A 27,487-nucleotide genomic window follows, 5' to 3' on the forward strand; every position below is an offset into this window, starting at 1 on the left:
CCATCCCACAGTGGGAGGCTTTCAAGGTACCCTAGAGACTGATCCAGTCTGACCTAGGGCTGCCCTACCCCCCTCAGCAGCAGCTATTTGGAAAAACTTATACCTAGCACCCCCACTTCCCTAGCCTCTCTGGAAATATATATGAAGAGTAGAGCAATACTGATTTAGATGAGCAGAGGATGAGGCTCAAGATCTCCTCCCTGGCTCACTCTTCCTGTAACACCGATTCCTGCTGAGATCCTGGAACCAGAAAGAGTAAAGAGGGTGGGAAATCAATTTAATTGCAGCTTAGTAAGCAACTGCACTAAGTGTTGCTGGCAAAATCTGAACATTTTGCTGTGGGAAAAAGGGGGAGAAATGGCTTTTTCATTGCACGGGAAAGTGGATTGAGAGCAAGCTTCCCCCCCATCATCTGCTCCTCACCCCTTCCTTCTTTAAACAGGAGGAAACCAGCAAGAAACACACAGCTAACGCCAGCAATCTCCCGCTCCTGCTACTCCAATTAATAGTCAATCCGCTGCACCCTTTGTCGTTAGGCTGCACGTAATTACTCCTTCATGCAAACGTCTTCCTTAAACAGATCCCACTTCTGCCTTCTCCGCAGATACATTCCCCTTAATTGGTTTTATTGCACCAAATGCTGGCCTGCCCTCACAGATGAGACGCTCCCAGATGGAGTACGTTGCTTCTGCATTTCCACAACTACTCCCAAGCTTGCTTTTCCCACTGGCAAAAGGATTACAGCACAGACAAACACGCCCAGAGGTACCAAACAGGCATCCCGTGAGCTGTGCACACAGAATGCACACATCCACAGACCCAAGAAAAACACTGGGCACACAATAGCCCCATGTTCAGCTTCCCAGGGATTTGTCAGCCTGGGACAATAACACTGCACCTGCATTTATGTGGGATCACAAGACAGTGTTATTTGCAAGGCTGCATCTCCTGGCACTGCCCTTCCCATCCAGAGCTCACCCAGCTCACACCTGTGGAGCCACAGCAGCTCAGCAGTGTGCTCTCCATGCTCTGCCCTGGTCTCTACACATACAACCAACCTCTCAGCTTCAGGAGGCACAGAAAAACTCTAGGCAGAGTACCATAAAATGCTCCCTGGACCAGCCTTCCCCAGGTACAGCATTCCCATTTATAGCTCTCACCCTGCAGCCATCCCATGTGCAGAGTCTCCTGCCCGTGGGGAGGCACAGGTCACGTTGCAGAGCCAGGGACAAGAGATGTCTCAGCAGAGCAAGAAGAAGTAAACCCAGCCCAGACAGGCCCTGGGCCATAAGCCCATCAAAATAAATCAGGATGATGTTTTCTTATCAAGGGAAAGAAGAGCAAGGAGAAGACAGTGGATTTTTGAGTAAACAATCCAATTCTGTGCATATCTGAGGTGGTGAAAGGATAAATAGGATAAAACATCTTCCCTGATAGTCAACATCTTCCTCAATCATGGAGACACTTCAACATATGTGCTGTGTCTCTGAAGCCTCAACATCCAGAGACAGAACTGATTTTGGAGACCTCCCTGACCAAAAGTAGGACTTGCCCCTATCAAGCCCATCCCTAAAGGACACCAAGGGCTCCATGCTGTGAGCCAGAGCAGAGTCCTCCTAAAAATCCAGCAGCAAGGGCTTGAGCCCTTCCCTGTCACCTGGAGGTGATGGTGCCACACCGTGTCACCATGTCACACCAGCTGGTGAGGGATGCTGAGGCGTGGAGCAATTCCACATGCAGAGTGCAGTTTACAAGAGAGACCACAACACTCCTGAGCCCAACTCATCCTCAGAGCATCACCACCTCCAACACTCCTTCAGTGTGAAGCAGATGGACTTTTCCAATTCTTTTTATCCTTCCAGAGCACAATAAAAAGTATTTTTCTTCTTCTGGTGCTGAACAGCTCTTGTCAACAAAACACATACCACCTGCACAGAAATTTATTTATATTCTTACCAGCAGAGAAGCAGAATCCTTGCATCCTCTCCTTCCTTCCCTGATACTTCTTTTAAAAGCACCAGGCTAAGAAAGGCACCTGTACATTCCAATGCTCACTGTTTTGCAAAGCAAACAGGTCTTGTTCAATCAATATTTATGCCCCCATCAGTCACAGCTGCAACACGGAGCTCTACCAGAATGTAATGGAGGCGAAATTCATTCATTGCAATTACCAGTGAAAAATTAAGAGGGTTTTCATTGACTGGTTACTGTTTCACAGGTATCTCAGGGAGCGCCGTGATGCGCAGTGGGCAGCTTAATTAAACGAGGTGCACCAGGCAGGATGCTCATCATTTGTCCACAGCTGGTTTAGTCACTGAGGTGACTTCCTTGCCTCAGCCCTGCTCCCCCAGACCTGTCCTGTCTGATCCCACAGATGAGGGCAGCCTGGGCATGGTTTTCTGTTTTGTCCAGCACTAAATACATAAGCAGGAGAGAGGAATTGGATTCCACCCCACCTCCTGCACAAGCAAAGCTCTGCACATCCTCGAAAGCCTGGTTTTGCTCCTAGAGATTTCAGAGTGGGATTTCACCAGCAAAGCATGACAGAAGTTTCCCCTTGTCTCACATCCTGGACCAATCCATGTCCCCAGACAAGTCCCAAGTCCCAGTCAATACAAGCTTCCTGGATATTAAACACTCTGCCTCATTTTTTTGGGTTTTTTTGTTCCCGGCAGCTTTGCCACTTCAATCCCTTAATTGTCAAGATCTGAATTTTTGCAGGATACACGGTTATTTTAATCTGTTAAGTGGCTCTGCTGCTGTAAAACTGACAGGAATTTAATATCTGGAGACTGTCAGCTGAGCTCCAGGTGCTGAGGCTTTCTAGATGGCGATGATGCAGAAGGAAGCACAGGCTGGTGCAAGGCACATAAGCACAAAGCTGGCAAGGGTCCCTTTGCACTGAGGTCCAACCCTGCAGCGTGCTGGGCACCCTGGAACACCCAGAATAGGCAGTGGGGCTGCTGAGCTGCTCCACATCTCCCAGGAGCCATTCTCCAGCTGCATTTGAGCACACTCAGAAAGGAGATGATGCATTGCAAACACTAGTGCAAGTCAAGTAGAACAGGTCACTTTTTTTAATAAAGGAAACTTTTCCTCTGTAGCTTTTCTCCTGCAGTCAAGCCTGTGACAGACCTGCTTTCCCTCCAGAGACTGTCAGCTGTGCCTCAGCCATTCATCAGAGGGAGCAAGCTAGCATGCAGGAGGGAATGAAGGAATAAAATCCCAAACCCAACAAAAACTATCTTCCTGACCCTCCTGCGCACACTGAGCACAGGAGCACAGAGCCCTGAAAACCCCTCCCTGCTGCAGGGCTCTGCAGTACAGCCACTATAATCTGATACAGGCACAGGAAATGAGATGACCAAGGGCTTGTCACCCACCTACTCATCTCCTGCTCCCTCAATAGCATCCCCCCAGGGCCACACAGCCACAGCCTGGCACAGGACACAGCAGCCAGCACACCAGCAAAGCATCCCTGCAGAGCCAGCTACAAGTACTCCTCACAATTAATTTGGGATTTTGCTTGTAATTAATCCCGTGTATCAGTTCCCCTCATTATTCCTCACTGTAATTAAGTTATTAGTTTATATGTCGTCTCCCCCCCAAAGCAGAGCAGTGGGATGGATCAGAGGGAGGCGGGGGAGATACCAGGAGGTAGCACAGGGCCATGAGCCCAGATTATTGGAGCACATGCCAAGCCCCACCACTGCCTCCCTGCGTGACTTCAGCTGGGTCACTGGCAGCCTGTTTTTTCCAAGAGGATAAAACTACTCCAATTCTGCTGGAGTCCATGAGAGACAGAAGGATACAAAGTTCAATTAGCCTCTCCGGGTCCTGGTTTATCCAGCTGGAAAACTGCCGGGACAAGGAGACAGGCTGAAACTAATTAAAGACTGAAAAGTGTTTTGAAATCCTCCACCAAAAGGCAGGGAAAGCAGGAGGCATCAACAAGTCCCAGCTGATCCATGACCCCAGCCAGCCCCGTGTCCTTGCACTCCCATCCATCAGGCTGGGCAGGCTGAGCCCCTGGCTGCTAAGCAGGCACCAGCCGGGTAAAGCTCGCTGGCAGGAGCAGCAGGCACCCTGCTAGGGCTCCTCTTCCCAGCCAAGTCACAGCACTCCAGAAAGGGCAGCGAAAGGGCGAGTGTTACTTACGGCACTAATAGGGCTTGATCTGCCCTTTGGAAAAGAGAGAAAAACAGCCCCCAAACCCCGAGCTACAGCACTAAAAACAGCACCGGAGGGACTGGTGAAACAGTCCCAGGAACAACTTCATGGCCCTAAACACTGCGAGTTATTTTCTCCCATACCTTACCAGCCCTGCAAGGTTGCTACACCTCACAGCCAGGAGGGAGTCCCACGCCCTAAAATCCAGCCTCAACCTGCTCCTGCCGCCCTGGCATGTCCCATGATCGGCTGCAGGCAGCAGGGAGGAGGAGGAGGGAAACGAGGTGACAGGGATTGAAGAAAGAAGGGCTGGCAAAAAGGGTTGCCCTCTAAGCCTGCCTGCCACTGGGCAGCAGCGAGAGATCCACTGAAATGGATTGCAAGGGAATACAGGGGGAAAAAAATAGCAAGGGGAGGTGAAGCCAAGTTAATTCCAACAGACTGCTGCACCCACCTCTTGGGGCACAAGCAACTTGGGAAAGCTGAGCTACTGCTGCTGGATCTTTCCTTCACCAGGTCCACAAGGTGCCAAGCCAGGAGCGTGTTTTGGGCACAGGAAGGACTCAAAGTCTGCGTCAGACCCCTCACACCAAGGTCCTGCTCCTTGGAGACCCTGCCCACCCCAACACAGCATTGTCTGGCTGCAAGAAAAACACCACAAGCCTTCCTTTGGGAAGCTGAGGCCCGGATCTGACTCAGGATTGAGGGCAGAGCGGCGCAGCCCAAAGTAACAGTGATTGATGGGCATCCATGGAGCCAAGGGCAGCAGCTCCAGAAGCAGCAGCTCTGCTCTTGGCTCTTTGCAAGCCACCGATGTGCCCCAGCCAGCCAGGGAGCTCGGGCACCGCAGCCTCCCAGCATCAGCGAGACACACAGGAGGCAGCGTCACCAGCTGGAGCCTCACTGGAAAGGTCTAAAGGTTAAACCTACACGAGGCATGATACACGCTGTGCCCGTGTCTGCAGAAATACAGCTCAACTGAGAGAGGAGGCAGGGAAGGAACAGGTTGCAAAATGCTGCCAGGAAAGTTTATGTGGATTGGCTCCGTTTCCCCCCCTGTTTGAGCTGCTGTTAGCAAGCCACCACCTCCTCTTGTTTCTGGAGGAATTTGGGAGGACAACCCCTAACTGCTCAAGTTTTCATCAGTCAGTCCTCCCGGCCAGGGCAACAGGACACAGCACCAGGCTCCTCTCTGGACCACAGCATTCCTGTCTCTGGCACCCCAGTCAGCCCTGCAGCCCTTCAGAAGTGTCAATTGAAGTGACACCACATGCCCCTGCTCATAAGCAGCTTATAAGTCATACCGCTCCAAAGCCATTTCCAAAGCCAAAAAATGCAATGCATTAAAAAATAAAAAAACAATCTGCACTCTATGGATCTCAAGGGGATGCAACTGTTTGGATGGAAAAATGAGAAGAAATGAAGGAGAGGCAATTTAAGCAGTCAAATTGCTGGAGTTATGGCAACTTGGCAGTGGCAGCTTCAAAACATGGGGACAGATCCCGTGTGGCAGAAGTTCACCTGCTGCGAGAGCCAAGACCAGCCTGTAACAGCATCAGCAACCTGCACCCCGAGGTGGGGGGAGCTGTGAATGGGAGCAGAAAGTCAAAATGAGCTGCAAAATGGCAGCAATTCAGCTGCAGCTGGTGCTAAGCGAGAAGCAAGGTTCATTTCAAGGAGATTATAGTAGTCCCATCAAACAGCAGAGGTCTTCTTTTGCAGTTTTTACAAACGCAGTTCCAACACCAAAGCATAGTTCTGGCTAAGAAAGCGACTTGTCTCCTAACTCTGCTTTCAGTGACTTATTTACTACCTTCCCCTGCATAAATAAATAAATAAATGTATAGATAATTATTTCTTTTTGGGGCCCGAAGTCGCACAGATTCATTCCCTTCTTCTAGGATTGAAAGATTTATGAAAGCCTAAAAAACCCTCCTCAATCATTTTTATTTTAAAAAGCATGGAAAACCAATAATTCCTCGGGATGAAAAAATCAAAGTAAGCTTTATGAGTTCTGACTTTTTTTTTTCCCAATCAGGTCGTTAATTCAGTTGCTGAGGTGATGGACACATATATGAGACTCTCCAAAGATGTGGTGAACACGTAAAGCTGTCACACGTTGTGAGCCAAAAGCTGCTGGGTGTCACTAGTGCCAAAAAGGGGCTGAGGGCTCACATCCCTCCTCTGCCACAATAACCCCAATCTCGGTGTATTTTCAGGAGCTGGGCTCTAACCCGGATTAATTAATTCAAGATTTACAAAAGCACAACTAAGCAGCATCTAATCCACGTCCTTTGGAAAGTTAACCCGCGGCTAAGCCCCAGCCGCTCCCAGCCGGAGGAGAGGACAGGGGACCCAGAGAGGACACGGGACCTCGTTCAGCCCAAGCTGTTCGCAGCTCCCCTGCTTCGCGTTTGGGCAGTGAAACTCCTCTGATTCACTCACTCCCCGTGTGGAGCGAGATGCTCCTCGCATCTCCGCCGTGCTGTCACTCGGGGGACTCAAACAGGGCACGGAAAGGCGCGATGGCAAAGGCACACTCCTCCCAGCCCGGCTGGGCTCCCGGGACAGCAGCAGCATCCCGCCCGTGGCTGCTCCTCCACCACAGCCAGCCGCGAAAAGCCCCAGCGCTTTAACCGGGCTCGCCCAGCCCGTGCACCCCAACCTCGGACCAGCAAAGTCTGCTCGCCTCTCGTTCCAGTCCGGACACGATCGAGCCCTTTCCTTTAGTGCAGAGCTGGGGAACACGGCGTGACCCACGGGGGAAAGGAGTCGCCGCTCCCCCACCCGTGACACCAACCACGCGTTTCGTTTCCTTGGGGCTCACCCCCGCTCCCCAGGCCTGGAGGCAGGGATGCTTCAAGCCGGCGGCGGGGCAAAGGGCCGGGGCTGTCCCGACGGCCGCAGCCTCCGGTGAAGCGGGGCGGGGGGCGGCTGGGGCTGCCGCTGTCCGAGACCGAGCGCAGGGAGGGGAGGGGGGCACCACGACCGGGGATCCGGAAAGGGTCCCAATGCCTCCCCCGCACAGGTTCAGGTCCGGTACCAAACTTGAAGGGGAACGCGATGGGCTGGGGGGTCCCGAAAACCGCCGGGAACTTCTTCCCCGGGCAGCGGCGGCATCGCGCCCAAGTCCCGCCGGAGCAGCCCGGCCCCGCCGCCCCTCGCTCACCTCCGGCGTGTGTCCCTCGGGCTCCGCCGGCTCCAACTTCCTCCGCGCCCCGAAGAAGAAGAGGAGGAGGGCGGCGAGCCAGAGCACCCCCAGCAGAGACAGCGCCAGCCGCCGCGTCGGCCGCCTCATCCTCGGCGGGAGGCAAAAGTCCGGCGGAGGCTCCGGGAGGCGGTGGGGGAGAGCCGCGGGAGCCTCCGGGGGCAGCGGGAGCGCGGCTGGCGGCCGGGAGGGTCTTGCCCGCCCGCCTCGGAGCCGCCGATGCGAGTCCCGGGCTGTGCATGCTCTGCAGGGGAGGGGAGGGGAGGAGGAACGGGAGGAGGAGGCGCCGGGAGGAGGGGGGCTGGAGCCGGAGCCGCTCGCCGGGGAAAGGTGCAGCGCGCAGGCAGCCGGGCTGGTGCCCGGGGCTGTGCCGCTGCTTGCCCGCTGCTCTACCCTGCCCGCTCCGTGCCGCCGGGGACCAGCCCGGGGACGGGGACAGCGAGGGGTGCGGGGGTGGCTGTGTGCAACCGGGGCCGCCCATCCTTGCCTCTGCCCTCCGTCCGTGAGTGAGCCCGGGCCGCTCGCACGGCAGGGATGCGCGGGGCTGGGCAGCGCCGCTACGAGTTCGGCCCGGGTCGCTCCCTGTCCCTGTCCCTGTCCCGCTCCCCGCCCGACGCCGGGGCGAGAGGAGGCCACCGTTCAACAACACACAGAGGAGGCTCAGACATGATGGGAAGATTAATTTAACCAATTGAAACAGCAGGGGGAATTCAGGTAGGTGGAATTTAATTACTGGATTTGGAAGAGAAGATGTGTGTCTCCAGAGCTGTCAAGAACACTTAAAAAATAAAATCATAATCATCAGCTGTTGGGGTTCCGGCAGCAGCTCGGTGTCGGGCTGTGGTTCTGCAGGGATGACCCACAGCTGTCATCCCTGTCCCATGGGGTGATCTTGCTGGCTCCATACACAGCCCCAGCACAGCAGGCCTGTCCACACAGGGCAGCCAAAGTGGGAATTACAGACCTTGCTGAGGGAAAAAAAAAACCTAACACAACTACAGAGTAGGACTCCAGAAAAGAGCTGTCTCACCCAGCTATCTCTGCTCACCTGCCTGACACTGCTCTTCCGATCTTGCCACTGACAAGTATTACATGAGCTGAGCAAACCTTTGCAGAAGACATTAGAGAATAAATTAAGTATTGGAGCAGATGTGAGTCATTCATGTTAGTACAAAAACTATAGAACAAACCCCATAAAAACAGGAATCCATGCATAAAGTAACATATGGAATGAAATAGAGATAAGATGCCAAACGCTGGAAAGTCCGATGCACATGTTGTAAACAACCTCTCCTATGCATTTCCCACACACTCCTCCTCGCTTTATTATTTCCTGCAGTTGTTTTCTGTCACTTGCTAATTTATCATTTGCAATCTTCATCCTCTGTCCTCCTCTGATTTATTTCCAGGGCTCAATAAGCCCTTCTCCCTAACATAATCCATGCCTCTCAGGCCCAACATTCACAGAAAGATGCCCAGATAAAAATTTCATTAGCATCCACAAAAAGGGACATTTCTCTTTCTTTGTTTTAAAGCCGTGTGACTTTGAAACACCTTACCAGAATGAGGAAATCCAGGTCCAGCAGGCAGTTAGTTGGAACTTCGTTTTACAGCCAGGCAGGAGCAGAACTAACCAGGTGGGAAGAGAGCAGAAAGCCCTCATGCCCTGGTGAGCCACCAAACTGATGTCACATGGGAAGCCCACACCTTCCTGAAAATGCAACCTGTTCCCATGGTGTGCATCACTTGTCATGCTAATTAACCTACCTCAGCCCCCTGGTCAGGGTTGCTGGACCATCACACTCCACCTCTGCCACGATCAGACATCTCTGCCCAACCTAGTTGGGATCTACAGGTGCTGCTCTCTCCCCAGACTGTTGCCTTATGCTTTCTCCTGAGAGCTAAGGTAAAACAACTGAGCAGCTTTCAGCAGCTGAGGCACATCAGTGGCAGTTTTCACATGGTTTAGAGTTGTCTTCTTGCCTTATGCTCACCCCAGCTATTGGGACAAACTGGTTGCTACCTCTCACATACCTCCTTTGGATCAGGAATGGCTTTCTGACTAAAAAGATCACCTTGCTATAAGTGGAAAATAGCCACTGGTGTTTTTCTGTCTGGGACAAAGCGACCTTGGCTGCTGTTACATGGTGCTCCCCCAAGACATTTGCAGAGGGTGCTGAGTTTTTCCCACCAGACCTCCTTCTGTGCTAAGAGAATTTTTCCAGATAAAGGCACCTGGAGGGTGTTATCATTCAAAGCTGGATTAAAAACCTTGTCTTTTTTGTAGGTCAGACTTCCAGGGGAAGCTATTACAAAATACAGAGGGGAAGTATAGAAAATATCAAGGAAATACATTACAAATTAGATTACAGGTAAGGTAATAAATAGGACATACCTGACAAAAATGCAATCAGATAATGCTTTCTTATTACCTTGAGAAACAACTCCCTCTGCTGAGGGAAAGCTTCACTGGCAGGGCTCAGTGCCGTGATGGATAACTCGCTGTGCCCAGCAGAGAATGGGCAAAGCCTGACACTTCCCTGGTGGCACTGCCACCACTCCAGGGAGGAGGGGACACTGTGCAAATCCCTGCTCTGTGCAGGTGGCCCGTGTGGAGGCAGGAGACTCTACACGGAAGGAGCTCTAGCAATGCATCGTCTCCAAGGAAGTATATTCCTCCTGACAGCGTGCCTGTGTGCTGGGACAGATAATGTATCAAGCAGATGATGGTAACAGCTATTTAAACAAGAATAAGGCAAGAATACAAATCTGGAGGTTCAGAGTTATGTGAAATCATAGATATTCAGAGACTGATTTAAAAATCCAACTCCAATTCCATTAAAAACACGGCAATAAAAAAAAATCTTCTTGTGTTATTGACCCATATCTTCTCCATTTTTCTAATTTTTCATCTGCCAATCTCAGCTGCTTCGCAAGTGAGGTCCATAACATTACCTGTTTCCAACAGAGCAAAATTGACAGTCACTACAGCCAGAGACAGAAAAACAGTCTAGGAAATGGGTGGCTGGCATTTTTTGGCATCAGCATTGAAAAGCTGATGAAAGTGATTGTTTCAGGAAAGCAAAAATAGGACATGATTTCTGAGTGGGAGGGGAACTCTTCACAATCACAGCTTCAGGCAATGGCCTTTCAGGGTCCTGTAAGGAATGGGTGGAAGGGGAAGGTAGCTTTCCTTGCTCTTTCAAGGGCATCTGTAAAGCACATTTCAAGGGAGTCTAATCTCACTGGGTCTACAAACCAGCTGGGCACTGCTTCAGTGCAGTTTTTACTAGGAATACACTTGGGTTTGAGTTCAGTTCACATCTGAGATTCCAACCACAGAATGTTTCTTTTCCGAAAGGATTACAAATACTTTGCAGTTTGTTCTGAGAAAGTTGAAAAGGGCTTAAATAGATACCGTCAAGAAGTGATCAGAGGAAAGGATCAAAATCTACCCCCAACTTAGGATGCTGAGGAGTCTCAACTGAACATGTGAGGTTACTGTAAGATGGAGGAGCTCCACTGAGCTCTGGATTGAAAGGGGTTTCTAGGACAGCTCTAGTGCCAGGGGATCAGGCTCTGTCAGTGGCTTGGGGTAGCCCAGCCCTCACTGCTGTTCATGGCAGTGCACTATCCCCTTGAAGAGGTGCTGCTTGCAGTAACAGATGTATCAGAAAGAGTGTCTTTGCAAAAAACTAAGAGAGCAGCATTTGAAAGGGTCAGTGTGGTAATACCTGTGGTTACACAGGATGCTGGATTTCAGTCAGTGGTCCCTCTGTGGTGTGTGCTCCAGGCTCAAGGAAAGCAGCTCATTCAGAAGTTTCTTTCCTGTCCCTGGCAGAGGGTGTGCTACACTTCCTGAATTTAACCATGCTGAGGACAGGGCCAGGAGAGGAAGGAGAGCACAACAAGCTGCTCCCAAATAGCTGTTTTGGCAAGTGCTGAGCATTGGCATGTTTCAACAGGAGCCCAGCTGTCCCTCGTCACCAGCAGCAGAGGTGCCAGCCTGGGTGCAGAGCCTCCAGGACAGCAAGCCAGCACCTGCCCTGGCCCAGCACCACCCCACAGCCTCAACCTGCTCCCAGAGATGACTCAGAACCATTTGATACTCCTCTATGGGTGGAGCCGTGCTTCCAGGGCGAGCAGTCATGTCAGTGACTTCCAGGTTTATATTTAACACTGGAACAAAGTTCCCTTTTTGGATCTGTTCAAAAAGCCTCTGGGTCACTTGGTCAGTGTGAGGAGAGGAAGTGAAGTCCTTTGCACAGGAGCAAGCAGACTGTTGCTTTGGGGTCCCCCAGCTCTGCAGCACTCAACACCACTGTGCTGTGACCCCATGGCAAGCTGCTGCAGGGGCGCAAGTGTGTGCTGAGCTGGTGCTTCCTACCCACAGCTACCATCTCACACAGCCCTCAGCGCTGTGAGGGCAGCAAGGGCTCTCTGCCACCTCAGGCAGTAACCTGCCATCTCAAAAACCAGCTTCCATGACAGCTGTTGATGATAATGGGAACAGCATTCCACATTTTTGTGGCAGGTAAGCTCTGCCTTTGTTTTTGTGCTGTAACAGAGGCCAAAAAAATCAGACCAGTGTTTATATGAAAAACGTTCTCTCTGTGTGCCCTTGGAGAAGACCAAAAATGTTAGACACAGCTCTGGCCTAATACCAGGAGAATTATAAATTAAAGTATTAAAAAAAACCCAAAAAACCAAAAACTTTATAGTTGGCCATCCCCTCTCCCTTGCTGAGGTAACAGAACTGTAGCTTGTCCTATAGCTGCAGTTTAAATGGGAGGGTCAAACGGGAAGCTGTGAAGCACTCACCTTCTCCTCTTGGGTGATGATATCACTGTGCACCTCCTCACCTACTGCTGCACTCAGAAAGGGAAATGCAGGAGTTCCTGCAGGCTTTTTTGCCACTATTAGTGTTGCAAGCAGATCTCTTCCAGTACCTCTAAAGATTTTTTTTCCTTTTAATTAAACCGCAAGCATTATTCTCTAGCAAACTTTCCACGATGGCATCTCCAGTTAATTAAATGTTTAAGCTGTCAGGAAATGCTATGCATTAAAAAAAAATAAAATAAAGAGGAGAGCTACTTTAATAGCATTTGTTAATTGAAGCTCTCATCAAGTCAGCTGCAGGAACACAAGCTGCTTCCCGAGTCGATGGGCAAGAGCACACATCCAGACGTTTGCCTGCAGTTCCTACAAGTCACTCCCACCTCCAGGCTAGTTTGTGTGGCACTGATGGATGAGGCAGCACTGAGCTCCCTCACCAGTGGGATAAATGCAAAGACTTCTCTGTAGTAAGACTGGAGGAAGGCTGGGAGGAATTCTTGCTTACCACAACGTATTTTCCACCTTTAGCAACTGCAGTCAAATGGGCACCCACTTGCACTTGAGTTAATTCACATGCTCCCCAGTCCTTGTCTCCATTTGCTGGAGCACAGGTTTTTCTGGATCAAACGCAGCCTTTGCTCATAGCATTTCCAGGTGCCCAATGATGCCAACCCAAGCAGGGGTGGGAACAAGGGCAAAAGCAATGGGAGTTTTGAAGAGAGACACACAAGGGACATTTTAGCAAAGAACAGCTCCCTTGCACAGTGCTCTTCCACTGTAACCACCTTCAACACTGTTCACTGGTTGCTTTTGACCAGCCCTGCCTCTGTGTAGCTTATTGCTACAATAAAATCTTCTGGATCCTGTCTGTCCCCAGACATCTCTGGTGGTTGTTAGTCTCTCCTGATGCTCCCATTTTCTGGAAAAAGCCTCTGGATAAGCGATGGCTGCTGATCCCACAGCCTGTTTTTTGCAGTATTTTGGCTGGGGGAAGCTGCCTCGCTCCAGGTCATTGCACCAGCAACCAGTGGCAGCCACTGCAAATGGCCACAAAGGGGCATTTGAGACCAAAGGCAGCAGAGAGCTTTATGGGCCAAGTTGCAGCAAACAATCAATAAGCAGACAGAGCACAGAGCAGGTGAATCTTTACCGGCAGCACCTGAGTGTGTGAGGTTCTGGGCACCCTGCAGTTCTTAGCACAGCTCTGATAAAACAGGTGCTCCCAGGGGACCCCAGTGCTGCTGTGACTTTACAGGGGAAGCAAGCAAAGCTGCTCACCTGCCTCCCAAGGAGATGTGTTCCTGTGTGAATTCACACACACACACACGGAGCACATCCATCTCTAAAAGCAGGGAACCCTGCCAGAATTCAGACCAAGCCCTTTTGTTGCTTTGAATATGCTAAATCAGTCCCTTTTAGCCAGCTGCAGGACTGTGTCTCTCAGACACACTGAAGCCCATAATTGTGGTTTGGACAGGTGACACTCAACAAAATAAAGAATAAGCCATGTGATGCGTGAGAGAACATATTAGCTAAAATAAAGTTTTGTCCTTAAAGCACCTTTAATGCCTCTGTCCTTTTGTTTGCAGGTGTTAAGCAGACTTCAGAATTAAATCTCTATTTCTGGGATATGTAAGTGTGGCCCAATGCCAACTGGGATCTAGGCATCTATTAACACAGCTGGCAATATGTAATATTGCACCAGATGCTTTTTGGGAAAGGAAGCTTTTTATAGCTGGGTGGAAAGTTTTACCCTCATCTCCCTCCTATAAAATTTTTCATAGAAAAAATTCTTCACTGTTTATCTCTCCCTTCTCCTGAGGGATGCAAAAACTGAAGACAGTGAGCCACACATCATCTTACTTCTTAAGATTTTCATCCCATTATTTGGGTGAAGTGTTTAGGAATAGACATCTCTTCATGCACAATCCAATCTTTAAGCATAGAAATAGTGATTTCTATTTGATCAGGCAACCTCCCTCTCTCAAAGCGGCTAACAGCTCCCTGAAAAATAGCTAAAAACAAGCAGTTACTCTGTACAAAAAGAGTGAGTAATGTCAAGGTCTGTGCTTGCTCCATGTTGATTTTTCCATAGGATCCACTGTGATCTTCTACACAAAAACACACACGGTGCTAAAAATCCTGCCTACCTAAAGGGAACAGTATTCTACCCTGAACGTGCTCGGGTGGATTAACATCTTTCCCATCACCAAATCATTGCTGTTGGTTAGACAGCAAAGCAGCAGCTTGATTCCCCCACTAGCAGGATGAAATTTCAAGGCTGCTGTTTAGAAAACAAAGTAATGTTTAATTGCACACATTTGTTTTGCTGCTATTGAGCAAGAACAAGTCAGAAGCCCAACAGCATTATTTTTCTTTCCCCGCATAGAACCTCATGAATGCATTCAAACCTGTTAGAGTTTGTTAGTCCCAGAGGGTCTTGTTGAACCAGAACGATCAATAGATGCAAACAGAGCAGGTAAAGAGGCAATCAGGGCCCTAGAAACTTGAAATATTTTCCATTAGGACACCTTAATAACTTCCCCTGAACAAGTATTTCAACAGCTGGTGCTACAAGCAAGGAGACATTCCGGGTAGGAGCAGCCCGGGTGAGACACGCGAGGGATGAAACGCATCTTGATGTTACCACACAGAGCAAAATGTGCTCTGGACAGCAAGATGTTCTCCAAAGAACTTGGGTCAACCCACGCAGGAGAGGTATTTCCCAGGAACTTCTGCATATGGAAGATAATTGAAGGGAACAGCTCCAACATTTGGGGTTCTGATCTCCTCACAGTAATGAGCAGACAAGCAGGGGATGCATATGCATGAGAACATAATTAAGAGTGGTAAAACCTGGAAGATTTTCAAACTCTGTGGCAATTACCAACTTAAACACACGAAAAATTAAGATAGCTTTATACCCAAAGGAAAGTTATTATTCAAAGTGCCTTGCCTCATTATAGTTAGCTGGAGTTCAAACAGCAGGCTGGTGAGCAGGGGAGAGCTGCCTTCCATTAGCAGCAGGTGCTCTCCCTGGGAAGGAGGCTGGATGCTGGCATCCTTCTGCTCTTGGTGAGACATCTCCAACAGTCCCAGAATGCTTCATGGGAACAAAAATAGAAAGCAGAGGGCACACATGACTGGCAGCTTGGGCTCCCCTGTTGCTCTTTGGGCCTCTGTGGTGAAGAGCATTCATGGACAGAGAGCTACCCTGTGTAAATAGATTCACTAAATAAATGTGGTAATTATACTGAATATTATTCTCAGTAGAAGTAGCAGCAGGGAAATGATTTGCATAAGAAATGTGGATTATTCATGTAAATGAATGTGTTATTTGTTTATAGAAAAGATTAAGTCTTGTCTAAAGACCTAGAACTCAGCTATACATAAAAGCGAACACTTAACCAGCCTTTCATGTCTCCACTGTGCTCTGCCCACCTTTATCAAATTCATCTTTGCAGTACTACCTATGTTTTTCTCATCAGTCCATTTTGCTAAAGCTCAAACGCCCCTCAGTGCAGGGGATAGTTAATCTTCTCTAGGGAGCTTGTTTGGGCTGCCACTGAAGAATCTTTAGTGGAATCCAAGCTTTTAATCTTTGTTTCAGCAAGCTGAGCCTAGTGCCAGGAGAAAAAGGAGTGGTTTCTAGGCTTGAAGAGCTGTACAAAAAGCCTGACTTGGGAGGATGACTCCTTTAATTTCCCTCCTCCATGTGCTGAATGCGAGGAGGGGCTCAGGTCCCTTGGAGTACTTTCACCCTGCTACCCGAGCAATGCAGAAGGGTTTGAACCCATTGCAACCACCTCCTGTTAATATCAGAACAGCCTCATCCCTCACCACAGCAATCCCAAGTCCAGGTCATTCACCAAAGGAAAAACACTGACAACACAAAGAGCAGAAAGGCATCCTCAGCTGACGCAGCAGGACCTTCACCCTGCCAGTCACCCCTGCAAAACAGCCAGCTCAGCTCCTGGACCCATCCTGGGAAGGGCACAAGCATCCAGCACAGCCTCTTAGGAAAGCAGTTTTACCAACAATCAGGAGCTCTGTCTGGGCTTTGTTAAATAAAGGCAGCTCTTCATGGATTGCCAACCACATCCTGGGCTGCATCAAAAGGAGTACGGCCAGCAGGTCCAGGGAGGGGATTCTCTCCCTCTGCTTGTGAGACTCTGCTCTCATGAGACCCAGCCTGGAGTACTGAACCAGCTCTGGGACCCCCAACATAATCAGAATGTGGATCTACTGGAGCAAGACCAGAGGAGGTCACAAAGATGATCAGAGGGCTGGAGCAACTCTCCTACAAAGGCTGAGAGAGCTGGGGTTGTTCAGCCCAGAGAAGAGAAGGCTCCATGGAGACCTTAGAGCACCTTCCAGTACCTTCAGGGATCCCAAAAAAGATGGACAGGAATTTTTTACATGAGCAGGTAGTGATAGGACAAGTGGGAATGGCTTTAAACTGAATGAGAGTTAGATATAAGGAAGACATTTCTTCCAATAAAGATGGTAAACCACTGGAACACATTGCCCAGAGAGGTGGCAGATGATCTGTCCCTGGAAACATTCAAACCCAGGTTGGATGAGGCTCTGAGTAATCTGGTCTAGTTGAAGATATCCCTGTTTACTGCTGGAGGGCTGGGCTGGATGACCTTTAAAAGTCCCTTCCAAACCAAATTATTCTGTGATTCTATATGCCAAGTCACTGGGGAGAAACACTCTCAGCTGATCCTAAATTTCAGGCATATGCAACAGCATGGGCCACCTGTTTCCTGTGGGTATTTTAAATAATTTGAGAAAAGAAGAATATCTGCCTTGCAGCAGGACAGGCTTATTTGCTGTTGCAGTAAGCTCTCCAGTGACAGCTGTGTCTAGCTCAGGTTCTGGCACCTTAATTCAGCAAGGTAATGTGGACTTCTCAGCTTCCTTCAGTTCCATCAGGTGGTCAGAACTGATAGAAGTTCTTTGATGGTCTTCAGATTTATTGCAACGTTTTTCAGAATTAATAGAGTAGTGTTGAGGAATGGCACCTCCACATGGCCTTTCCACAAAATTTCTCGTGCCATTTTGTATTTCCAAGTACTTGTAAACCATAAAAATAAAAAATAAATGGGAGTTCCTTCTACTAGACTCAGCAATTTATTCTTGCAGCATATGAATTATTTTCTGTTAATTCATCCCCTAAATTCTTTACGTGCTTAGCTATGTGTTTGTTTGATAGAGTATCCCTTTCTTTTTTGCATTTGATACAATTAAAGTTCTGCCAAACTCAGCGGTTTAAACTCTTGGAAACTTGTGCACATTGGAAAATATTGATCCAGACAAAGGAGGCTGTGAAGTGCCCAAGCTTTGCTCCCACACTCTGCCCTGCACAAGTAGAAAAGCAAGCTGAAATGGAAATTGAGTTCTCAGTAATGTTCAACTCAGCTGTTCAAAAATAATGAGCCCTTCAGATCAAACTACTTTGGAGATACTCAGGGTTATTCCTCTTGTCTGTATTTGCCCGGTGAGTGTTGGGAGGCCACGAGTCAGAGTCCCTGAGGACAAGCATGTTAACATCAGGCTGACATTTCCCCAGCTTCATTAAAAGGCAGATAGTGCAATGCTGGTAGAAGTTGTGCACAAGGGATGCATTCAGCATGGGTTTTACCTGGCTTTCAGAAAGGGCCTCTGAGACAAGCATGGCTCCAAGTTAAAATAAGACCTCCAGTGGCCTGTGCCACACCTCTCCTGGGTGCAGTCACACCTCAGTGCTGGGACACGTGGTCAAACATGAGCCAGTTCCTGCAGGACTTCAGACATCAGTTTGCAGAGCTGGAGCTAATGAGAGCTGGAGTTAATGCTGGCCAGAGGATCAGGGGAACAACTCAGCCCCTCAGTGTTAAGTCTTTTGGTACATGTGTACCTATGCTTCAAGAGTAAGAGACAGTTTTTAAGACTAGGGTTATGACCCTGCTGAGATCTGAGATTAAGGAGCAGCTAGGAAGAGTGGCTGATGCTGAGATTGCTTTCTTTCTCCTTTTGAAAGGAAACACAGTAAATTATAAAAAAGACCCAGGTTGCAGAGAAGGGTCAACAAGAAATCTCAGACCCAAAGATGTGCCCATACCCTTCAAAATATTCACTGTATCCAAAATGGGCTTGTTCCCATTGTCTGGAAGGGGCATGCTTGCTCCAAAGGTCTGCATCACCTACTCCATTAATAGGGGGCTGTTCCTAAAGACTTACAGAGCAAGCATGGCCCCAGTTTCTGGAGCAGTATTCCAAGCTAACACTCTGGTTCTGAAGAGGACAGTGGAAAGGGAGAGACTGTGGTACTGAGGCAATCACAGACATAATCCCACTCCTGCATCCTCTAGAAGCTCAGTGTTTAGCCGCAGGGACAGGAGCCCTCAGCAGCCTCAGCCAGCAGCCAGGCTGAAAGCACCCACTCAGGGTAGCTTAACACCAAATTTCTCACTCTTGTGCTCCAGTTCTTCAGCAGTGCAGAGCTGCTTTCAAGCAATAAGTCATTTATGTCTAGCTGCAGCATATTTATGAGAAAGAAATCTTGCTTTTACCTGAGGAAAAAAAAGCTACTTTAGAGCAACTACCACTTTCATTTCACCTCACTTAATGAGCACCAGCTATAGACATCCTTCTTGTAGCCACATTTCCAGGAACATGAAGAACTCTGCATGGTTCTGCAGGGTGCTCAGCTCTTAACCCTTCCCTCCATATTTGATGTGTGCATGACAAGTTAGGGGAAAAAAAAAAAAGTCTTTTAAAATTGTAACACTTCACAGCAATCCACATTTTAGTTCTTTTGAATCTCAAAATGCAGTTCCCACATTTGTATGTGGTTCATTGCAAATATTTCATCAAAATGGGCTGCAAGAGAAAACTGGATTTATAATTGCCTGCTCTCATAATGGAGATCCCCTGTGCAAGACTATGAGAGAAAATTTTCCTTCTCAACAGCAGTAGCAAAGGCCATTTCTCACAAAACAGCTGAAAATTTGCACAAAAACCAAGTTTGTTTTCAACCTGACTCTTACTGTGAATTTGAGTTCCAAGGACCAACACGATGGTCCAGCTACAGCATTAATAGTAATAAGGGGGACATGTAATTCACCCAAGAATAATTTTCTAGGACACTTATGGCACTTAACACTTATTCAATAACAAAAAAGTAGCAGATAAGCCCAGGTAGAGAGCACTTCTGCCTGGTATCTGCAGCCACCACAATGCCAAGCATGTCCTTTGCAAGTGGCATCACTCTCTGGCACTGCCAGGCTGGGTAGAATTAGTCAGGATTTTGTAGGTTTTTTCCTTTATCTGTGGAATGTCAGCTTCCTACATTACATGGCTGATGTGAGCAAAACAAAGGTCTGCCTGCACTGGAAGGGAGCGCGATGGAGACATTCATTTCCCCAGAATAGGTAGTGTAACAAATCAATCCTGACTGCACTGATAAATTGAACTTCAAGCTTGGTGATACTGCTTTTCAGGTCTAATTCAGTGTAAGACACAGCAGGAAGGAAAGGCAAAGGCACTCGTTAGCATTTCATTCTGCAAGGAGCTGCTCCCTGAGCAGGGGAGAGAAAAAAAAATAAAAAAGAGTTTTGCATTCTTTTTCAGCACAGCATTGCAACAGTTTTTAGGGAAGGTGGCATGGGGTTCACAGGAATGTGTGGGTGTGTGTGCAGATAGAGGGGTGCAGAACAACTCCCTAGAGATCGCTGGCTTCTTGCCAAGCCTCAAACCTTGGGATGAGATCATAACCTGAGCTTCTGGATGCCAACAAGAATGAAGCACTGCTTATGGGAAAAATCCAGTTCCCAGCAGTAGGAAGATTACAGAGCAGCAGTGCTGTGGTATGCAAAGAGGACCTCAGGAGGCTGAGGTCCAGATGAAATCTTATCTCTCAACAGAGCCCCAGGTTGAACACAGATCACTCCCCCGGGGAACTGCAGAAGTACTTCTTTTATTAAGTAAACAACCAGAGTCCTCAGCCTGTGTCACATAGTAGCCACTACCCTGGGGACCTGGTCTTTGTCCTCTCAGCACCGTGGTATTGTAAATTGTAACAACGGGGAGTTTTGCCCTTCAATTTCCTGAATCTGGATGTAAATATCATACCTCTGTATCCCACTCCAGCTTTTCACCTTCTTCCACATTGGAGCACTGGTTTGCATTCAACCAGAGTCTAGCAGGACTAACTTCAGGACAAAAGTCTCCATAGTCCTCCATGTTTGAGTAAAATGCTCAAAACATTGACCTGAACAGCTCACATCACACTTGGATTTAGCAGTGGCTTTGACTCCATGTTCCCATATTTTCTAACTCCCGTCACTGCTCTGTGCAAAACTCTGTACTAGGGGGACACTTTGCACCCACTCTGCTCAGTGGACAGTTTTCAGGCACCACCTGCCCCTGGAAACAAGCTTTTCCTTCCAAAAGCTTCAAAAGTTCTCATTTTCATGGTGCCAGTCCAATGACAGCTTGCCCTTTAGAGGTCCATTTGTAGGTTTTAGAGTTAGGATTGCATGTACTGCTTAACAATAAAAACAAAGCAACATTATTCATTCTACACAGAGCATCTTGTGGTATGATCAAAGTCTGCTGGCACAGCTTGGACAGCTGTAAGAGTGCAGTAGCCACTCTCATGAACAGAGTATCTCCCAGTAAAGGACTGCAATATGCTTTCAGGTAAGGCAGAAGTCCTGATGGCCCTGCTGTAAAACTGGTAAAAGCAGAGATGGGACCTCACAGAAAATTACACTGCAGTGTCTCAACAGCATTAAATCAATTACCCAGAAAGGAATACACAGATTGACTATTTCTGCCTCTATCTCAAATCTGGGCCAGCTTGGTATCTCTAGGATGGTCATCCCTAGCTGCCCAAGGGCAAGAGCCCCATGATCTTGGGGGGATTTGCCTTGTGGTAACTTGTCTACAGAGGACAGCTCTTTCCCTTCTGCCTGAAACTGCCACTGAATCTTCTTTGAAGCCACAACCTCTCCAGCTATGCTTGTCATTCCTGTAATTCTTAGCTCTTTCTGAACCCTGTTAGCCTTGAGAGTAGAGCCTATCCTGTTGCCATCTAGACAGAAGCCCTGACCATGCAGAAGGCATGTGAGCAGTGAGGCTGACTGGCATCTGCTGTACCCCCACTGCACCCTATATGTGTGTACCAACTACATCCAGGAAACATGAAATATTTCCAGTTGTATGTATGTATTTGCAGCAATAAGCTCTAGCTGAAGACTTTGTTTGCAAAGGGTTGATTAGTTCCTTTCAATTTTGTCTCAGTCTTATTGTTACAGTGATACTTCACCATCCATCTCCTCTTCCCACTCCAGACATTATTTGCTATTCTTGCACCTGCCTTTTCCAAAAAGGACTTTTATTAGCAATACTAGTCTCAAGCCACAGTCCCACTTTTCTTTCATTTCTGCTAGAGCAATACCACCCACTGCAAAGCTCAGCATCCCTGTAAAGGCTGTGGTTACAAATGAATGCATCCTTCAGCAGCATTTTAGACCATTTTTTCACAATGCACATTGTAAATGAGGAGTAATATATCTTCAGAATTGCCCAGAAAACATTATTCTGTTAGCAATATAAAAGCTTCACAGTGTCCGAGTAGGTGCCCTTGCCAAAAACATTTTATTGTGAGCCAGCTAATTCAGTTTGAATTGTACATGGTTTGGTATAATCATTCCAGTAAAGCATTCTTTACAATTCTGTAACAGCAAGTCACATGGCTCAATAAAGTTTATTGCTGCAAATGCTTAGTGATTCATGGCATGGATGAATTCTGTTTCTTTCCTGGATCAAGTAATCAATAGCAAAATAATCTCCCTGCAATTACATTGCTCTGCATTAAAGAGGTGTGAAGTAAGTAAGTACAAAATCTGATAGAAAAAACAATGTGTACAACATTAAAATGAACTGCAATTTGAAACTGGGTGTCCTGCACCAGTTTTGCACACAGCCTGTGGCAGAGCTATGTCCAGCATGCTCCCAGCCTTAACTGACACTTGCTCAGCTGATTACACATTGTGAAACAAACCCAGTTGGGACCGACAGATTTCCATCCCATCCTGTCCAACAGAGCCTGCTGTGAACAGTCTGCACTCACACAGATCCCCCTGAACATCCCCACGGGTGCCAGGGGCCATCCTCTGCAGAGCACGCTGAGAAAAGCAGGACCTATGCTCCCTCAACCAACCTCTTTGGTTCTTCCAGCGCTGCTCCTGCACACAGTAAATCAGTGTTTATAACATCCCCTGCTGAGCTGAGTGCAAATTAAATAAGGCTAATTTAGTTTGCACCATCATGTTCAGCTGCGAGTCACAAAAGGAAACAGAGACGTGTGTTGAGAGGGGAGCTGCTGACAGAGCTTCCTCAGGTGTCTGGTGGGACATGGAGCCTCTTCTGGAGCCCAGTGGGACATGGAGCCCAGCAGGACACAGAGCCTTCACCTGCTCCAGGGGCCCTGGCTGTCCCTGCCTCCTCTAACCTGCTCTGCTTCCCAGGCCTGAACCCTGTGGCTCCAGTGACACCACGGCAGGTCACTCACAAGAGATGACAGATATATCATCTGTAATAACCAAGTACCAACACAGCCATCTATTTATCTGGTTCTAACAGTTTTCTCATAAAAACAGGATGAAAATGATATTGCCTAGAAACAGACTGTTCTGGGGAATAAAGTGCATGCTGTTGTTTTTACTGTTTAATGCCTCCTGACTGGGAACACTTATATGCAATGGAGCTCTTCTATAAAATATGCTTAGGCTATTGCACAGGCCTCAGTGTAGTGGTAAGCACATCCCTGAGCTCAGTCTTTTGCCCATGTTTACTTGCTTATCCACAGTCCACCTCATTCCTGAATCTCACAGGCACTCTGAAAAAATATTTATGAGATTAAGCACCTAAAGAGTCACAAAAAGCCAGAGGGAAGGCTGCCTATGCAGGCTTAATAGAACTCCTTCCTATGAAGGCATTAGAGTATGGTCTTTCATTATATGTTCATTCCCATTGGAGCTCTGTTTCATTTAGCACCCAGACTCAGACTAGGCTGTGCACTGTAAAACAGCCACAACTGAGCTGCCTGCAGAAATGTAGAAGAAAAAATTAAAAAAAATTAAGCATCAACCTGTAGCAGGCACTTAGCATTGAAATTTCCAGCCCAAATAAATGAATAGTAAGAAAATAGAAAAGGATCCTATAGAGAGCTGCATCAAGTAACTCTCTCATGGATTTTGCTGTGAATAGTCCCACTTATACCATGTTCTCTAACGCTGTTCACAGCCACACACCTGGGTTGTACTATTTAATTAGCCACAACCTACATTTTCCTCCATCTTTTAGAAGTACACACACCACACAGCCTTCATATAAAAACTAATTGATAAATATCCAAATGTTTTACCAGACAGCTCCTATATCATGCTGCTTAGAACATTCATTCCCTACCAGTCATGGGAAACTTAAAAACAATATGGGATCACTTCACTTTTCACTGTACCATACTTTTCAATCTGCAGAAAAAACCCACTGTGCTTCTGAAATAAATAATCATACAACAAACATCTGGAGGCCCAGCTCATCACTTGGTCAAATCAATTTAGGGTCACTTCAATAGAGCTATGTTAACTTATAAAAGCAAAAGAGATGGTTTGAATGCTTGCAAATCACCTTTCCAAGTCAGGGCTAGGGAAGAGTGTCCATTCATTCAGTGAGTCTCCATCCCTTCTTTTTCAGATGCACAGAGACTCCATTCCTCTGCCATGGGCCTAGCAGAACTGGGATTCCCTCTATCAGGGGACAAGCTACTCAGGACAGGGGCAATTTATCTCCCAGACTCCAGAGTCCCATCACCAAGCACAGCCTCTGGGCAATACCAAAATCTGTGCCTCTAACAGCAGTATAATATCAGCATGAAATAGGTGACCATAACAACTTAGCCACCATGCTCCAGGGTGTCACACTGTACACTCGTGGTGGTTGGCATCCAATGGTCTCTCCTCAGAAGGGGTGTTTGAAGTGAAATAGGACTCAAAATAAATATGTTAATTAGCAAAACTTCAGTTCACCAAATCTGTGGTTATTAGGTTAAGTCTGCTTGAGGGAAAGACTTCTCATCTGAAGTAAAATGTTGAAACAAGGCAGCCTTCCTAATCTTGTCACAGGTGTGACTGTCTACAGCATTGATTGTAGACTCCTCTACAGCATTGCTTCAGGAATAAAGTGTCATCATCATCCACTGTAAAATAATATGAAAAGAGGGTTGAAACAATCCATCCCTGTGAGAGCTCTGCTATATTCACACCTGGACTGGACTATGGAGCACTGGAGATATTCTGCCTCCAGAAGGAATAGAAGCCATAACAAGGCAGAAGACTTCAAAGCCTGAACCTCCTCGTTGTTTGTAACCTGCCCTGTAAGTGGTGAGTTACAGATTCCTTTTCTAATGCTACAGAACAAAGCATGCAGTGCCATATGCAATAAAGGGGCCTGCATTTGACAGTTAGGGAATGGGCTTTACCTCAGATTCCCGGAGATATATCCCTTTACCATCTTGTGTCAAGTTGCGAAAGGCCTCTGCAAAAGAAGTAAATGAGGAGAGTTAACTTGATAGCCAAGAGATCACCACAGCCAAGGCACTGTCTCAGGAAAAACCTCAAAGGCAGAGTTTGCAGGCTATTCCCAAGTACATGTGACCTCCTCTGTTCTGTCACGGGAAAATCCCTGAGACTGGAACACAGGGAACAGCCGAATAGTCAGGCATGATACTGTCTGCCCATCCATCTGTGAAACCCCAAAATGCTGGTGGTCCCAACTTTACCCACTACGATTTTGAGATATATGCAAAGTGTCTACATGACATGAGCATGTCTCATCATCACAACTGCAATTCATCAAAGATATATTCCAAAGCTGTCTTCTTCCTGGAAAAGGTGTATTTCGAGGTTGTCCTCTTCATGGAAAACAAGTAGTCTTCATCTGTAATTTGCCTACCTCTTCCTACAGAAGGCTGGTGCAAACCTGCAGAGAGCTAAATCACTCTGATATGCACAGCTCAGATGTCTGTAGGAAGGGACCAGTGGGAAGGTAAAGAGAGAGAGCTTGACTTCCTCTGTATCTGTCCCTTGCTTTAAACTGATTAGTCCTGGTTTATTCAGAAATCCAGTCCTGCTAATTTTGACCTTGCCACTGCCAGTGGGAGCAGCCCAGCTTGCCTGGCCAGACACGGAGCACCAGCCTCACCTCCCATGATCTCCACTCGAAGCATGAAGCAAACAAAGCTCTCAAAGCTGATCTGTAAGTCAGGGTCACCATATCTGATTGCCATCAAATTACAGACTTCATTGCTGAGTGAAATGCCTACATAAAATGGGGGGAGACAAAAGGAAAACAGAATGAGATGGCACAACTGAGGGGTCCTCATCCCTTCTCCAACAGCTTTGTTTTTCAAGCCTGGTCTAAGATAATCAAATATTAGCCAGCCCAAATGAGACCTCTACATGACGATATCTCCTCCAAACTTAAAAGGGTTTAGGTCTGCTTCCCTATACTTACAGTCCTTCCAGAGTTGGAATAAAATACAAGTAGGCCTCTTGTGCTCATGGGATAGGAGGGTAATATCAGCAGCTGGGTTTAAAAGCAATATTCCCAAGAGGGTAGGAAAGGAAATGAAAATGAAAATCCAGAGCAAGCTCATACAGAAAGCATCAGTCCCAATGTCAAGCAGCAGCATTTGCAAGGAACAAAAGCATTTTCTATTCATGGCCTGGGATTTTAGTTTGCTTTAGCAGAGGTCTGTCTGGGTTTCTCACTGTGCTTTCAATGACTCAGACGAACTGGGCGAACATGCACCAAAAAGATGAATGATATTTAAGGTGTAAACATGAAAAAGAAGCTACAAGACTGAGCTCCAGCCCCCACACAACACCCAGCAACAGAGCTTGGTCCAGCATTTGGACCCATATGTATCATCTTCCATTTCTAGATCAAGCCTCAGACACTGCATTAGTGAAGTCTGGCACCAGTATTGCCTCCGTGCCAAGTCTCACACTTCCAGGTTTGTCCCTGAGCTGTCGTCTTCAGCAGAGGTAGCAATTTAAGAGGAGCTAGATCAGGCTTCCTGCATCCACACAACCCCACACAATCTTTTTAAATTTCAATTAGCAATGCACAGGAAAAGATTGATAAATTGGGTCTGAAATAGGCAGATGCTTCTGTTTCAGACAACTCTCACTGCGAGACGACACTGAGCAAAGAGTGAGCAGCACATCCCATGGCAAAATAATTTTCAGATGTGTTTACCCAACTAAAGAAGGAAGAAGAGATGGCCAAGGCCATGCAACTATAATGTTTTCCACTTCTGCTGGACTCTACACACAATTACCAAGATGTTTCCCAGTCCTGTGCTTTTCTTCAGTTTTCATGAGCAAGCTGAGACTTGCCAAAATATGCTGTGGGCTCACCTGTCTCCTGGACAGCTTCATGCAGTTCCACAAGGTCAAGCTTTCCTGATCTGTTAGTGTCTCTTTTCTGGAAAACTTCCTGTGGAGTGAGGGAGTACTTTTAAACAAACCAAACCATCCAAAACCCAACAGATGACACCAAAGGGATTGTGAGCAGGGAGATATTGAAAGGGGGAATAGAAATTATTGTCATACCAAATAGAAAAGCAGCCTTTTCCACAGGACTCTGAATTCCTGGATACTCAGTGTGCCAGTGGCATTCAGCTTAGTGGGAGAATTAATGTCAAAACATTTCAATTAAACATTAGAGAGCACCCATTCCATATTTTAAAAAAATTTAAAAAAAGAAAAAACCCAAAACAAACCAAAACCCCAAACAACCCAAAAACTTACAGCCCCTCTAACATCCATGCAATTATAATATAGGATAATGATTTCTTAGCCCACATGCCTATTTATAGACTTGATCCTCCTCCAACTAAAGTCAATGGAAACCTGGCTGCTGATTTCAGAAGCAGCAGGAACCAACCCTTTCCCAAACCAGCTCCATTCTGTCACAGCTGAACTGTTATTATGAAGGGTGAGAAGTTCAATAAGCAGGGCCATGTTCTGGTGGTAAAGAAATCACAGTAACACCCAGTCTGCCCTAAGAAATAATGCTCCAGTGAAGTATTATGTGAGTCAGAAGTATCACTCATGACAAGGATACATCCAGGAGTGCCAAGATACCCTGGCAGGAATCCAGACTGAAACTCAGGCGAAAATTCTGGAAATCTGGAGAGAGAACAAAAAAAAA

The 27,487-nt window shown here is 47.4% G+C and overlaps 2 protein-coding genes across 5 annotated transcripts in view; both read right to left on the reverse strand.

Annotated features, from left to right (window-relative positions):
- GALNT14 (polypeptide N-acetylgalactosaminyltransferase 14) overlaps positions 1–7,645 on the reverse strand; it is an 89,476-nt gene extending 81,831 nt beyond the window's left edge. Inside the window, exon 1 of the mRNA XM_085054641.1 lies at positions 7,340–7,645. Within this exon, the coding sequence (XP_084910767.1) occupies positions 7,340–7,468 (129 nt within the window). The 5' untranslated portion in view covers positions 7,469–7,645. The remainder of the gene's footprint in view (positions 1–7,339) is intronic.
- A 14,198-nt stretch (positions 7,646–21,843) lies between these two features.
- The window catches only part of CAPN14 (calpain 14), a 32,198-nt gene continuing 26,554 nt past the window's right edge, over positions 21,844–27,487 (reverse strand). For 3 of the 4 annotated variants that reach the window (XM_085054633.1, XM_085054632.1, XM_085054635.1), the window contains 6 exons: positions 27,401–27,465; positions 26,887–26,955; positions 26,692–26,770; positions 25,472–25,588; positions 24,750–24,805; positions 21,844–24,467 (listed from right to left, as the gene is read on the reverse strand). In XM_085054633.1, the coding sequence (XP_084910759.1) occupies positions 24,441–24,467; positions 24,750–24,805; positions 25,472–25,588; positions 26,692–26,770; positions 26,887–26,955; positions 27,401–27,465 (413 nt within the window). In that variant the 3' untranslated portion in view covers positions 21,844–24,440. The remainder of the gene's footprint in view (positions 24,468–24,749; positions 24,806–25,471; positions 25,589–26,691; positions 26,771–26,886; positions 26,956–27,400; positions 27,466–27,487) is intronic. The other variant, XM_085054636.1, reaches the window with a different exon arrangement.

Source organism: Lichenostomus cassidix, chromosome 3, assembly GCF_008360975.1.
Source record: "Lichenostomus cassidix isolate B80296 chromosome 3, HeHo_3.0, whole genome shotgun sequence".
NCBI classification, from domain to species: domain Eukaryota; kingdom Metazoa; phylum Chordata; class Aves; order Passeriformes; family Meliphagidae; genus Lichenostomus; species Lichenostomus cassidix.